Here is a 13,984-nt window from a genome sequence, read left to right on the forward strand (position 1 = left end):
GAACTACATAACTATATATATATATATATATATATATATATATATATATATATATATATATATATATATATATATATATACTTTAAACTGATAAAAATACAACACCCGATGATTCGTGCCATTTTCTGCAAACATTAAGCATTTCTTAAAATTGCAGAGACACTTCATTTAAAAAAGTCAGCGACCATGTCAGCAGTTCAAGCAAAAATGTTCAGTCATGAGAAACGTTTTAAAATGTCACATAAATGAGTTATAAAAATAATTCTCACCTGATCATCACAATCATCAAAGGTCAGTTTCTCCCTTTGCGCATGCGTGAGTGTCTGTGTTCCACTGGTGTCCAGACTAATGATGCTCTCACTGCAAGGTCTGACGTATTTCAGATCACTCTTTCTGGAGTCAGTGGTTCTGCAAACCTCATAATTGTACACGTGCTGTAAAGTTCCTGTGCCGCCTACGTCTGCATAAAGAGGCGGATAATACGGAATAACTGGAAGATTCGCTCCAGATTTATAAAACATCCGCTCGCGTCTCCATCTGTAGCATTTGACTGACAGTATGGCAATGATAGACACGATAAAGAGAAATGAAACCACAGCCAAGGCCAAGACTAGATAGAAAGTCAGGTTGTCGTTGTATTCCTTGTCGTGCGTAAAGTCAGTGAACTCCGAGAGCACTTCAGGGAAGCTGTCCGCCACCGCCACGTTAACATTGACTGTAGCTGATCGAGAGGGCTGCCCGTTGTCCTCCACTACAACAGTGAGTCTTTGTTTGACAGCATCTTTATCTGTCACTTGGCGTACAGTTCTTATTTCTCCATTCTGTAAGCCCACTTCAAACAGCGCCCTGTCTGTGGCTTTCTGCAGTTTATATGAGAGCCAGGCGTTCTGACCAGAGTCCACATCAACAGCCACCACTTTAGTCACCAGATAACCCACATCTGCCGAACGAGGCACTATTTCAGCCACCACAGAAACACCTGACTGGACCGGGTACAGAACCTGAGGCGCGTTGTCATTCTGGTCCTGAATGATTATTTTCACGCTCGCGTTGCTGCTGAGAGGAGGAGAGCCTCCGTCCTGCGCTTTTACGCGGAACTGGAAATCTTTGATCTGCTCGTAATCGAAAGATCGCACTGCATGTATGACTCCACTATCAGCACTAACGGACACTAACGAGGAGACGGGCACTCCGTTAACCGACGAGTCCTCCAGTATGTAAGACACACGGGCGTTCTGGTTAAAATCTGCGTCTCTGGCTCTGACTGTGAATATGGAAAGACCCGGTGTGTTGTTTTCTTGAACAGAAGCCTCATATGAGCTCTTCTCAAAGACGGGCGCGTTATCATTGACATCTGATATCTGTAAGGAGAGAGTGACGCTGCTGGAGAGAGAGGGCACGCCCTCATCAGCGCACGTCACACTGATGTTATACTCAGTCTCTCGCTCTCGGTCTAAATCACCATCTGTGACTAAACTGAAGAAGTTATTATTTGTTGATTTTAGCGTAAAAGGGATATTATCGTTAATGGAGCACTGAACCTTTCCATTCTCACCAGAATCTGAGTCTTGTACATTCAGCATTGTCACAACAGTGCCTGATTTTAAGTCTTCGGAAAGAGCACTTGGTTTTGACATGATATTAATTACTGGTTTGTTGTCATTTACATCGATTATATCAACAATTACTTTGCAAGTATCAGAGTGGCGTCCAGGGTCTCGCGCTTGGACGTCAATTTGATAATATTTAACTCTTTCATAGTCAATATCACCAGATAACCTCAACACTCCTTCATTTCTGTCTATTTCAAAAAGGTTAGTGGTACCTGGGGACTTAAAAATATGATATTCTACTCTACCATTTTGTCCCTGGTCAGCATCCGATGCTTTAACTGTAGTTAAAATTGTACCTTTTGGAGAGTTTTCTGCAATGCTGGTCTTATAAACAGACAGAAAACAAACTGGAGCGTTATCATTTGCGTCCTCAACTGTGATTATAATCGGAATTGTTCCAGACATCTGTGGGTCTCCTCCGTCCACAGCAGTAAGTAACAGCGAAATGTGCTCCTTTTTTTCTCGATCTAGAGGTTTTTGTAAAATCATTTCAACATTTTTGGAGCCATCTGGCATGTCATGTGTCTTTAAAACAAAATTATCTACAGGTTGCAAAGAATAACTCTGTACACCATTAAACCCAACGTCATCATCCACTGCTCTTTCTAAAACAAATTTAGCTCCTGTCAGAGATGATTCGCTTATATCAAATTGAATTTCTTTAACTGCAAAAACGGGAGCGTTATCATTTACGTCTAAAATCTCAACTGTAACGCTATAAAACTCCATAGGATTTTCCAAGGTAATCTGTAAATGCAGCGCGCAAGGCGTTGTCTGTCCGCATAGCGCCTCTCGGTCTATTCTCTCTTTGATAAGGAGGACCCCTCTTTCTTTATTCAGCTCAATGTATTCAGCGCTGTCTCCTGTATAAATACGCGCTTTACCCGATCTCAGTCTCTTTAAATCTAAACCCAAATCCTGCGCTATGTTCCCGACTAAAGAGCCTTTCGCCATTTCTTCAGGAATGGAGTAACTGACCTGCCCGAGAGCTGAACTGAGAGAGAGAAACCAAATAAACAGCAGTACTTGCCGCGCCATTGTTCTGTCCGACATTTTGCAGAAGACCACGGGATGAAGAATAAGACAGAAAACAAATAAATCAGTCCAAAATACTGGAGGAAATCATGTATATGTCCAAAGTGAAAAGAACAAGAAAAGTATATAAATCCAGGAAAGGGATTTTAAATACAGTATCTCCGCGTTGTGCCTTCTCTCTCCTCTCCAGACTGCGCTCTCAGCTTCTGTCTCTCTCTCTCTCTCTCTAATAATATGGAGATGATGGGGGTGGAACTGCAGCAGATCTGCTCTATAAACTGACATATTGACCAACAGCGGCACTATGAGTCCAGTCTGATGAACTACAGAACATGCTAAATTAATAAACCTTTATCCTCAATGTCATATATATTTGAGAACAGTTATTTGGTATAAAAGTTCTTAAGTATAACACCAAAAATAATAACACATATCAGTAACAACAAATATCTATAGTACAAAGATTGTATGTGTTTGTATTAATAAAGATAGAAGGGGAAAAATACATTTCGTGTTTTCATGAGGCCATGAACACTGATCAAGTCAGAGAGGGAGAAATACCTAAAAAAAAAAAACAATTATACACATAATAAATATCTCATCAGAAATTAAATAGTGTATAGATAATCTTTTGAACAGGAGGACAGACCAAATGGATGTTGAAAATCTCAAAAAGATTGTGTGCTGTAAAGAGATGCAGAAGAATATATGATGTAAATGACCGCGCCGCCGCGATTCAGGACCATGGCCAGGGAAGCAAGTGCAAACGCTGAATATAGTTTCTCACTTCTTCATAAAAACAAGCGCAAGGATTTTTTTAATGGCAAATAACAAACTGTTCATGCAACAGGTTAATAATGTTAACATTTGTAAAATGACAGTTCAGTGGCAACGTGCCATATACTTCAACTGAAAATAAATAAAAACGGAATTAAAAGCAACTTCCACTTAACGTATCAATATATATATATATATATATATATATATATATATATATATATATATATATATATATATATATATATATATATATATGTCATTCGGAAGCTGAAAAATAAGCAGTAATTTTCTTTCTTTCATGGCTGTACAGGCGAATGAACTACATAATTACAACACGTCGAAAAACACTGGACGCCTAACAAGAGAAATAATTTTTGAATTACACAACTCAACTGCACTAAATGCTAAAATAAAAAGTCGATCAGACTATAATAAACAGATGAAAATAAATAGCAGATGATTCGTGTCATGTCTTACTAAAATTATTTAAACTTAAAATTGCAGAGACACTTAAAACCAGTCAGTGAGCGTGTCAAAAACTCAAGCAAAATTGATTAATCACGAGACACGTTTTAAAATATCATATAAATTAGTTATAAAAATAATTCTCACCTGGTCACCACAATCATCAAAGGTCAGTTTCTCCCTTTGCGCATGCGTGAGTGTCTGTGTTCCACTGGTGTCCAGACTAATGATGCTCTCACTGCAAGGTCTGACGTATTTCAGATCACTCTTTCTGGAGTCAGTGGTTCTGCAAACCTCATAATTGTACACGTGCTGTAAAGTTCCTGTGCCGCCTACGTCTGCGTAAAGAGGCGGATAATACGGAATAACTGGAAGATTCGCTCCAGATTTATAAAACATCCGCTCGCGCCTCCATCTGTAGCATTTGACTGACAGTATGGCAATGATGGACACGATAAAGAGAAATGAAACCACAGCCAAGGCCAAGACTAGATAGAAAGTCAGGTTGTCGTTGTATTCCTTGTCGTGCGTAAAGTCAGTGAACTCCGAGAGCACTTCAGGGAAGCTGTCCGCCACCGCCACGTTAACATTGACTGTAGCTGATCGAGAGGGCTGCCCGTTGTCCTCCACTACAACAGTGAGTCTTTGTTTGACAGCATCTTTATCTGTCACTTGGCGTACAGTTCTTATTTCTCCATTCTGTAAGCCCACTTCAAACAGCGCCCTGTCTGTGGCTTTCTGCAGTTTATATGAGAGCCAGGCGTTCTGACCAGAGTCCACATCAACAGCCACCACTTTAGTCACCAGATAACCCACATCTGCCGAACGAGGCACTATTTCAGCCACCACAGAAACACCTGACTGGACCGGGTACAGAACCTGAGGCGCGTTATCATTCTGGTCCTGAATGATTATTTTCACGCTCGCGTTGCTGCTGAGAGGAGGAGAGCCTCCGTCCTGCGCTTTTACGCGGAACTGGAAATCTTTGATCTGCTCGTAATCGAAAGATCGCACTGCATGTATGACTCCACTATCAGCACTAACGGACACTAACGAGGAGACGGGCACTCCGTTAACCGACGAGTCCTCCAGTATGTAAGACACACGGGCGTTCTGGTTAAAATCTGCGTCTCTGGCTCTGACTGTGAATATGGAAAGACCCGGTGTGTTGTTTTCTTGAACAGAGGCCTCATATGAGCTCTTCTCAAAGACGGGCGCGTTATCATTGACATCTGATATCTGTAAGGAGAGAGTGACGCTGCTGGAGAGAGAGGGCACGCCCTCATCAGCGCACGTCACACTGATGTTATACTCAGACTCTCGCTCTCGGTCTAAATCACCATCTGTGACTAAACTGAAGAAGTTATTATTTGTTGACTTCAGGATAAAAGGAATATTCTCATTAACTGAACAATCAATTTGACCGTTTTCACCAGCATCTGGGTCTTGTGCGTTTATCACAGTTACAACAGTTCCAGAATGAGAGTTTTCTGATATGGTGGTTAATTTAGACATGATGTTGAGGAGCGGTTTATTGTCATTTATATCAATCACATCTACATCGATTTTACAAGAATCAGTCAGACCCCCCTCATCGCTCGCCTGTGCATGAATTTGATAATGCCGAGCTTTTTCATAATCTATATTCCCTGTTACTCTCACCTCACCGTTTGTTTCGTTAATTTCAAACAGTTCCAGAACATTGTCGAGGGTATTTGTAATAGCATATTTTACTTTGCCGTTTGAGCCCTCGTCCAAATCAGAAGCGCTCACTATTGTAACAATTGTGCCTTTGAGGGCGTTTTCAGTGATACTCCCTTTATATATTTTATGCGTAAAAACAGGCGCGTTGTCGTTCACATCTAGAACCGTAATATGTATCTGCGCAGTACCAGACAATTGTGGATCACCTCCATCTATCGCTGTCAGAACCAGAGACAAATGCTCCTGCTTTTCACGATCGAGAGGTTTTTGAAGAACCATTTCTACAAGCTTACTGCCGTCTGCCTGACTTTGTAATTTCAATGAAAAATTATCCGTAGGCTTTAATGAATATGTCTGCAGGCCGTTTATTCCTACATCCAAGTCTATCGCTCTCTCTAAAACAAATACTGCCCCAGTTACAGCTGACTCACTGATTCTAAATCTCATTTCATCCCTTTTAAAAGAGGGTGAATGGTCATTTATATCTATAACTTCAATTGTAACGGAGTAAAACTCTATCGGGTTTTCCAGAATAATCTGTAAATGCAGCGCGCAAGGCGTTGTCTGTCCGCATAGCGCCTCTCGGTCTATTCTCTCTTTGATAAGGAGGACTCCTCTTTCTTTATTCAGCTCGATGTATTCAGCGCTGTCTCCTGTATAAATACGCGCTTTACCCGATTTCAGTCTCTTTAAATCTAAACCCAGATCCTGCGCTATGTTCCCGACTAAAGAGCCTTTCGCCATTTCTTCAGGAATGGAGTAACTGACCTGCCCGAGAGCTGAACTGAGAGAGAGAAACCAAATAAACAGCAGTACTTGCCGCGCCATTGTTCTGTCCGACATTTTGCAGAAGACCACGGGATGAAGATTAAGACAGAAAGCAAATAAATCAGTTCAAAATGCTGGAGGAAATCATGTATATATCCGAAGTGAAAAGAACAAGAAAAGTCTATAAATCCAGGAAAGGGATTTTAAATACAGTATCTCCGCGTTGTGCCTTCTCTCTCCTCTTCAGACTGCGCTCTCAGCTTCTGTCTCTCTCTCTCTCTAATAATATGGAGATGATGGGGGTGGAACTGCAGCAGATCTGCTCTATAAACTGACATATTGACCAACAGCGGCACTATGAGTCCAGTCTGATGAACTACAGAACATGTAAAATTAATAAACCTTTATCTCAGTGTCAGACATGTTTGAGAAAAGTTATTTAGTATAAAAGTTATTTAGTATAACACCAAAAAATGTCCATAACAAAAAATATCTATAATACAAAGATTGCATGTGTTTGTGTTAATAATGATAAAAAGGGAAAAAATAATTACATTTCGTGTTTTCATAAAGCCATATCAGTATGAACACTGATCAAGTCAGAGACTGAGAAATTCCTAAAAAACAAATTATACACATAATACATTTCTAATCAGAAATAAAATAGAATAGTTCAACTTTTGAACAGGAGGACACAAAAAGATGTTGAAAATCTCAAAAAGATTGTGTGCTGTAAAGAGATGCAGAAGAATATATGAAGTAAATGACCGCGCCGCCGCGATTCAGGACCATGGCCAGGGATGCAAGCGCAAACGCTGAATAGAGTTTCTCACTTCTTCATAAAAACAAGTGAAAATCACGCAAGGATTTTTTAAATGGCAAATAACCAACTGTGCATTTAACAGGTTATGGTTTGTTTTTATTTATTTTTAGTTGAAAATCATTCATAAAATCAGTTATTTTAAATCAGTTATTTTAATGAAAATCATTCGGAAGCTGAAAAATAAGCAGTAGTTTTCTTTCTTTCATGGCTGTACAGGCAAATATTACAACACGTCGAAAAACAATAGACCTCTAACAAGAGAATACATATTTTAATTACACAACTGCACTAAATGCTAAACTAAAAAGTCGATCAGACTATAATAAACAGATGAAAATAAATAGCAGATGATTCGTGTCATTTCTTACTAAAATTATTTAAACACTTTGCAGAGACACTTCATTTCAGAAAACCAGTCAGTGAGCGTGTCAAAAACTCAAGCAAAATTGTTCAATCACGAGAAACGTTTTAAAATATCACATAAATTAGTTATAAAAATAATTCTCACCTGATCATCACAATCATCAAAGGTCAGTCTCTCCCTTTGCGCATGCGTGAGTGTCTGTGTTCCACTGGTGTCCAGACTAATGATGCTTTCACTGCAAGGTCTGACGTATTTCAGATCACTCTTTCTGGAGTCAGTGGTTCTGCAAACCTCATAATTGTACACGTGCTGTAAAGTTCCTGTGCCGCCTACGTCTGCGTAAAGAGGCGGATAATACGGAATAACTGGAAGATTCGCTCCAGATTTATAAAACATCCGCTCGCGTCTCCATCTGTAGCATTTGACTGACATTATGGCAATGATAGACACGATAAAGAGAAATGAAACCACAGCCAAGGCCAAGACTAGATAGAAAGTCAGGTTGTCGTTGTATTCCTTGTCGTGCGTAAAGTCAGTGAACTCCGAGAGCACTTCAGGGAAGCTGTCCGCCACCGCCACGTTAACATTGACTGTAGCTGATCGAGAGGGCTGCCCGTTGTCCTCCACTACAACAGTGAGTCTTTGTTTGACAGCATCTTTATCTGTCACTTGGCGAACAGTTCTTATTTCTCCATTCTGTAAGCCCACTTCAAACAGCGCCCTGTCTGTGGCTTTCTGCAGTTTATATGAGAGCCAGGCGTTCTGACCAGAGTCCACATCAACAGCCACCACTTTAGTCACCAGATAACCCACATCTGCCGAACGAGGCACTATTTCAGCCACCACAGAAACACCTGACTGGACCGGGTACAGAACCTGAGGCGCGTTGTCATTCTGGTCCTGAATGATTATTTTCACGCTCGCGTTGCTGCTGAGAGGAGGAGAGCCTCCGTCCTGCGCTTTTACGCGGAACTGGAAATCTTTGATCTGCTCGTAATCGAAAGATCGCACTGCATGTATAACTCCACTATCAGCACTAACGGACACTAACGAGGAGACGGGCACTCCGTTAACCGACGAGTCCTCCAGTATGTAAGACACACGAGCATTCTGGTTAAAATCTGCGTCTCTGGCTCTGACTGTGAATATGGAAAGACCCGGTGTGTTGTTTTCTTGAACAGAAGCCTCATATGAGCTCTTCTCAAAGACAGGCGCGTTATCATTGACATCTGATATCTGTAAGGAGAGAGTGACGCTGCTGGAGAGAGAGGGCACGCCCTCATCAGCGCACGTCACACTGATGTTATACTCAGACTCTCGCTCTCGGTCTAAATCACTGTCTGTCACTAGACTGAAGAAATTATTATTAGTGGATTTTAGTGAAAATGGAATATTTTCATTAACTGAACACTGAACTTTCCCATTTTCTCCTGAATCAGGATCCTGAACATTTATCATTATAACCACCGTGTCAGAAATAGAATTTTCTGCTATTACGTTTGTTTTGGACATAATATTGATCACTGGCGTATTATCATTGATATCAATGACATCAACTATGATTTTACAGGAATCAGTCAGACCTCCGTGATCACTGGCCTGAACGCGTATCTCATAATTGCGAGCTTTTTCAAAGTCTATTATTCCGACCACGGTAACTTGGCCATTATCTTTATTTATGTCAAATATCTGCTGAGCATCATCTTCCATGTTTGCAATGGAATACTCTATCTTACTATTTATACCCTCATCGGCGTCAGTTGCGCTCACTGTTGACACAATAGTGTCTTTTGGCGCATTCTCGGTTACAGACGCTTTATACACTGACTGCGAGAAAACAGGAGCATTGTCGTTTACGTCTAAAACAGTAATGTGAATCTCTATACTGCCAGACAACTGAGGATCTCCTCCATCAACAGCTGTGAGCACTAATTTTATATCATGCTGTTTTTCACGGTCTAAAGGCTTTTGCAGAACCATTTCAACATTTTTCCCATCTCCTGGTTGATTTTTAAATTTAAGGTTAAAATTATCAGTTGGTTTTAGCATATAGCTTTGAAGGCCGTTGATTCCCACATCGAGATCTATAGCAGGCTCTAACATAAATTTAGAACCCAAAATAGCTGATTCACTGATTCTGAAAATAATCCTACTCTTTTTAAAACTGGGAGTGTTGTCATTAATATCTACTATTTCGATGGTAACGCTAAAAAACTCCATCGGGTTTTCCAGAATAATCTGTAAATGCAGCGCGCAAGGCGTTGTCTGTCCGCATAGCGCCTCTCGGTCTATTCTCTCTTTGATAAGGAGGACTCCTCTTTCTTTATTCAGCTCGATGTATTCAGCGCTGTCTCCTGTATAAATACGCGCTTTACCCGATCTCAGTCTCTTTAAATCTAAACCCAAATCCTGCGCTATGTTCCCGACTAAAGAGCCTTTCGCCATTTCTTCAGGAATGGAGTAACTGACCTGCCCGAGAGCTGAACTGAGAGAGAGAAACCAAATAAACAGCAGTACTTGCCGCGCCATTGTTCTGTCCGACATTTTGCAGAAGACCACGGGATGAAGATTAAGACAAAAAGCAAATAAATCAGTCCAAAATGCTGGAGGAAATCATGTATATATCCGAAGTGAAAAGAACTAATAAAAAGTCTGTAATCCAATCAAATTGTTTTAAATACAGTATCTCCGTGATTCGCCTTCTCTCTCCTCTTCAGACTGCGCTCTCAGCTTCTGTCTCTCTCTCTCTCTAATAATATGGAGATGATGGGGGTGGAACTGCAGCAGATCTGCTCTATAAACTGACATATTGACCAACAGCGGCACTATGAGTCCAGTCTGATGAACTACAGAACATGTAAAATTACTAAACCTTTGCCAGACATGTTTGAGAAAAGTTATTTAGTATAAAAGTTCTTAAGTATAAAACCAAACAAATGGCCATGACAATATAAATATCTGTAAAATAAAATTATTGTATACGTTTGTGTAAATAAATAAGAAATAAATAAGAAAAACACTAAGCAAACAAGAATTGATTCATTAGTTGCAATATTTTGATCAGAGGCACAGGGATAAATATCTTAAACTCAACTATAGGCATAATACATATCTAGATACGACTGAAATGGTGTAGTCTAACTTTCAAAAGGAGGACAGACCGATAACTAGATGAAAATCTAAAATAGACGGTCTGCTGTAAAGAAATGCAACAGAATACATGAGGTGACCGCGCCTCGCTGGATTTCAGGACCATGGGCAGGGAAACTGACTGGAGATTTCACTCCATGACAAAGACAAGCAAAAGTTGTTTTCGTGCAAAGCAAAAGCAGTGGTAGGTATAGTATAGTGTGATATATATTTTAGGACTAAAAGGGAAAATAAAACTTAATTTTAAAGATGGCAAGGATACATAAAGTAACTATATCACTTAACGTATCAAAGCATAAATAAATGAATAAATAAATACATGAATGAGTAAATAAATAAAAACGTATTTTTGTTCTTGTCTGTACAAAAAGTGATGACGAGTACATGTCGAATTACACAAGGCCCATAAGAAGAAATGATTTGAGCAATGTAGAAAATATAAAACTACAAAAGCTGACCAAAATATACTACAAGATAAAAATAAAATAAAATGAACATTACAATAGCAGAAACGATTATTCTCAGAAAACTATTTAGCAACTGCATTAACAGTTCAAACAATAATGAAGTCATCAAAATATCACATTAATTAGTTTTTAAATAATTCTCACCTGATCACTACAATCATCAAAGGTCAGTCTCTCCCTTTGCGCATGCGTGAGAGTCTGTGTTCCACTGGTGTCCAGACTAATGATGCTCTCACTGCAAGGTCTGACGTATTTCAGATCACTCTTTCTGGAGTCAGTGGTTCTGCAAACCTCATAATTGTACACGTGCTGTAAAGTTCCTGTGCCGCCTACGTCTGCGTAAAGAGGCGGATAATACGGAATAACTGGAAGATTCGCTCCAGATTTATAAAACATCCGCTCGCGTCTCCATCTGTAGCATTTGACTGACAGTATGGCAATGATAGACACGATAAAGAGAAATGAAACCACAGCCAAGGCCAAGACTAGATAGAAAGTCAGGTTGTCGTTGTATTCCTTGTCGTGCGTAAAGTCAGTGAACTCCGAGAGCACTTCAGGGAAGCTGTCCGCCACCGCCACGTTAACATTGACTGTAGCTGATCGAGAGGGCTGCCCGTTGTCCTCCACTACAACAGTGAGTCTTTGTTTGACAGCATCTTTATCTGTCACTTGGCGTACAGTTCTTATTTCTCCATTCTGTAAGCCCACTTCAAACAGCGCCCTGTCTGTGGCTTTCTGCAGTTTATATGAGAGCCATGCGTTCTGACCAGAGTCCACATCAACAGCCACCACTTTAGTCACCAGATAACCCACATCTGCCGAACGAGGCACTATTTCAGCCACCACAGAAACACCTGACTGGACCGGGTACAGAACCTGAGGCGCGTTGTCATTCTGGTCCTGAATGATTATTTTCACGCTCGCGTTGCTGCTGAGAGGAGGAGAGCCTCCGTCCTGCGCTTTTACGCGGAACTGTAAATCTTTGATCTGCTCGTAATCGAAAGATCGCACTGCATGTATGACTCCACTATCAGCACTAACGGACACTAACGAGGAGACGGGCACTCCGTTAACCGACGAGTCCTCCAGTATGTAAGACACACGGGCGTTCTGATTAAAATCTGCGTCTCTGGCTCTGACTGTGAATATGGAAAGACCCGGTGTGTTGTTTTCTTGAACAGAAGCCTCATATGAGCTCTTCTCAAAGACTGGCGCGTTATCATTGACATCTGATATCTGTAAGGAGAGAGTGACGCTGCTGGAGAGAGAGGGCACGCCCTCATCAGCGCACGTCACACTGATGTTATACTCAGACTCTCGCTCTCGATCTAAATCACTGTCTGTCACTAGACTGAAGAAGTTAGTATTCGTGGATTTAAGAGAAAATGGAATATTTTCATTAACTGAACACTGAACTTTCCCATTTTCTCCTGAATCAGGATCCTGAACATTTATCATTATAACCACCGTGTCAGAAATAGAATTTTCTGCTATTACATTGGTTTTGGACATAATATTGATCACTGGCGTATTATCATTGATATCAATGACATCAACTATGATTTTACAGGAATCAGTCAGACCTCCGTGATCACTGGCCTGAACGCGTATCTCATAATTGCGAGCTTTTTCAAAATCTATTATTCCGACCACCGTAACTTGCCCATTATCTTTATTTATGTCAAATAACTGACGCACATTATCTTGCATGTTAGTAATGGAATACTCTATCTTACTATTTATACCCTCATCGGCGTCAGTTGCGCTCACTGTTGACACAATAGTGTCTTTTGGCGCATTCTCGGTTACAGACGCTTTATACACTGACTGCGAGAAAACAGGAGCATTGTCGTTTACGTCTAAAACAGTAATGTGAATCTCTATACTGCCAGACAACTGAGGATCTCCTCCATCAACAGCTGTGAGCACTAATATTACATCATGCTGTTTTTCACGGTCTAAAGGCTTTTGCAGAACCATTTCGACATTTTTCCTATCTCCTGGTTGATTTTTAAATTTAAGGTTAAAATTATCAGTTGGTTTTAGCATATAGCTTTGAAGGCCGTTGATTCCCACATCGAGATCTATAGCAGGCTCTAATGTAAATTTTGACCCCAAAATAGCTGATTCACTGATTCTGAAATTAATCCTACCTTTTTCAAAACTGGGAGTGTTGTCATTAATATCTACTATTTCAATGGTAACGCTAAAAAATTCCATCGGGTTTTCCAGAATAATCTGTAAATGCAGCGCGCAAGGCGTTGTCTGTCCGCATAGCGCCTCTCGGTCTATTCTCTCTTTGATAAGGAGGACTCCTCTTTCTTTATTCAGCTCGATGTATTCAGCGCTGTCTCCTGTATAAATACGCGCTTTACCCGATCTCAGTCTCTTTAAATCTAAACCCAAATCCTGCGCTATGTTCCCGACTAAAGAGCCTTTCGCCATTTCTTCAGGAATGGAGTAACTGACCTGCCCGAGAGCTGAACTGAGAGAGAGAAACCAAACAAACAGCAGTACTTGCCGCGCCATTGTTCTGTCCGACATTTTGCAGAAGACCACGGGATGAAGATTAAGACAAAAAGCAAATAAATCAGTCCAAAATGCTGGAGGACATCATGTATATATCCGAAGTGAAAACAACTGAATACAAAGTCTGTAATCCAATAAAATTGTTTTGAATGCAGTATCTCCGCGTTGTGCCTTCTCTATCCTCTTCAGACTGCGCTCTCAGCTTCTCTCTCTCTCTAATAATATGGAGATGATGGGGGTGGAACTGCAGCAGATCTGCTCTATAAACTGACATATTGACCAACAG

At 40.5% G+C, this 13,984-nt stretch overlaps 2 protein-coding genes and 1 pseudogene across 10 annotated transcripts in view; all 3 read right to left on the reverse strand.

Moving 5' to 3' along the window:
* Window positions 1–13,984, reverse strand: part of LOC308700560 (protocadherin gamma-A1-like) — a gene marked incomplete at its 5' end in the record, with an annotated part of 176,556 nt that overhangs the window by 83,125 nt on the left and 79,447 nt on the right. The gene's annotated exons all lie outside the window — the stretch shown is intronic.
* Window positions 418–2,666, reverse strand: LOC308701239 (protocadherin gamma-A2-like; annotated as a pseudogene). Its single transcript has one exon. The product of its transcript is annotated as a protocadherin gamma-A2-like (transcript).
* The window catches only part of LOC308701241 (uncharacterized protein), a gene marked incomplete at both ends in the record, with an annotated part of 39,164 nt that continues 28,371 nt past the window's right edge, over window positions 3,192–13,984 (reverse strand). The window contains 4 exons of the mRNA XM_081383439.1: window positions 3,192–3,209; window positions 4,041–5,449; window positions 7,762–9,108; window positions 11,379–13,053. Of these exons, the coding sequence (XP_081239565.1) occupies window positions 3,192–3,209; window positions 4,041–5,449; window positions 7,762–9,108; window positions 11,379–13,053 (4,449 nt within the window). The remainder of the gene's footprint in view (window positions 3,210–4,040; window positions 5,450–7,761; window positions 9,109–11,378; window positions 13,054–13,984) is intronic.

This window comes from Scardinius erythrophthalmus, assembly GCF_964197995.2.
Source record: "Scardinius erythrophthalmus genome assembly, chromosome: 13".
Lineage (NCBI taxonomy): Eukaryota > Metazoa > Chordata > Actinopteri > Cypriniformes > Leuciscidae > Scardinius > Scardinius erythrophthalmus.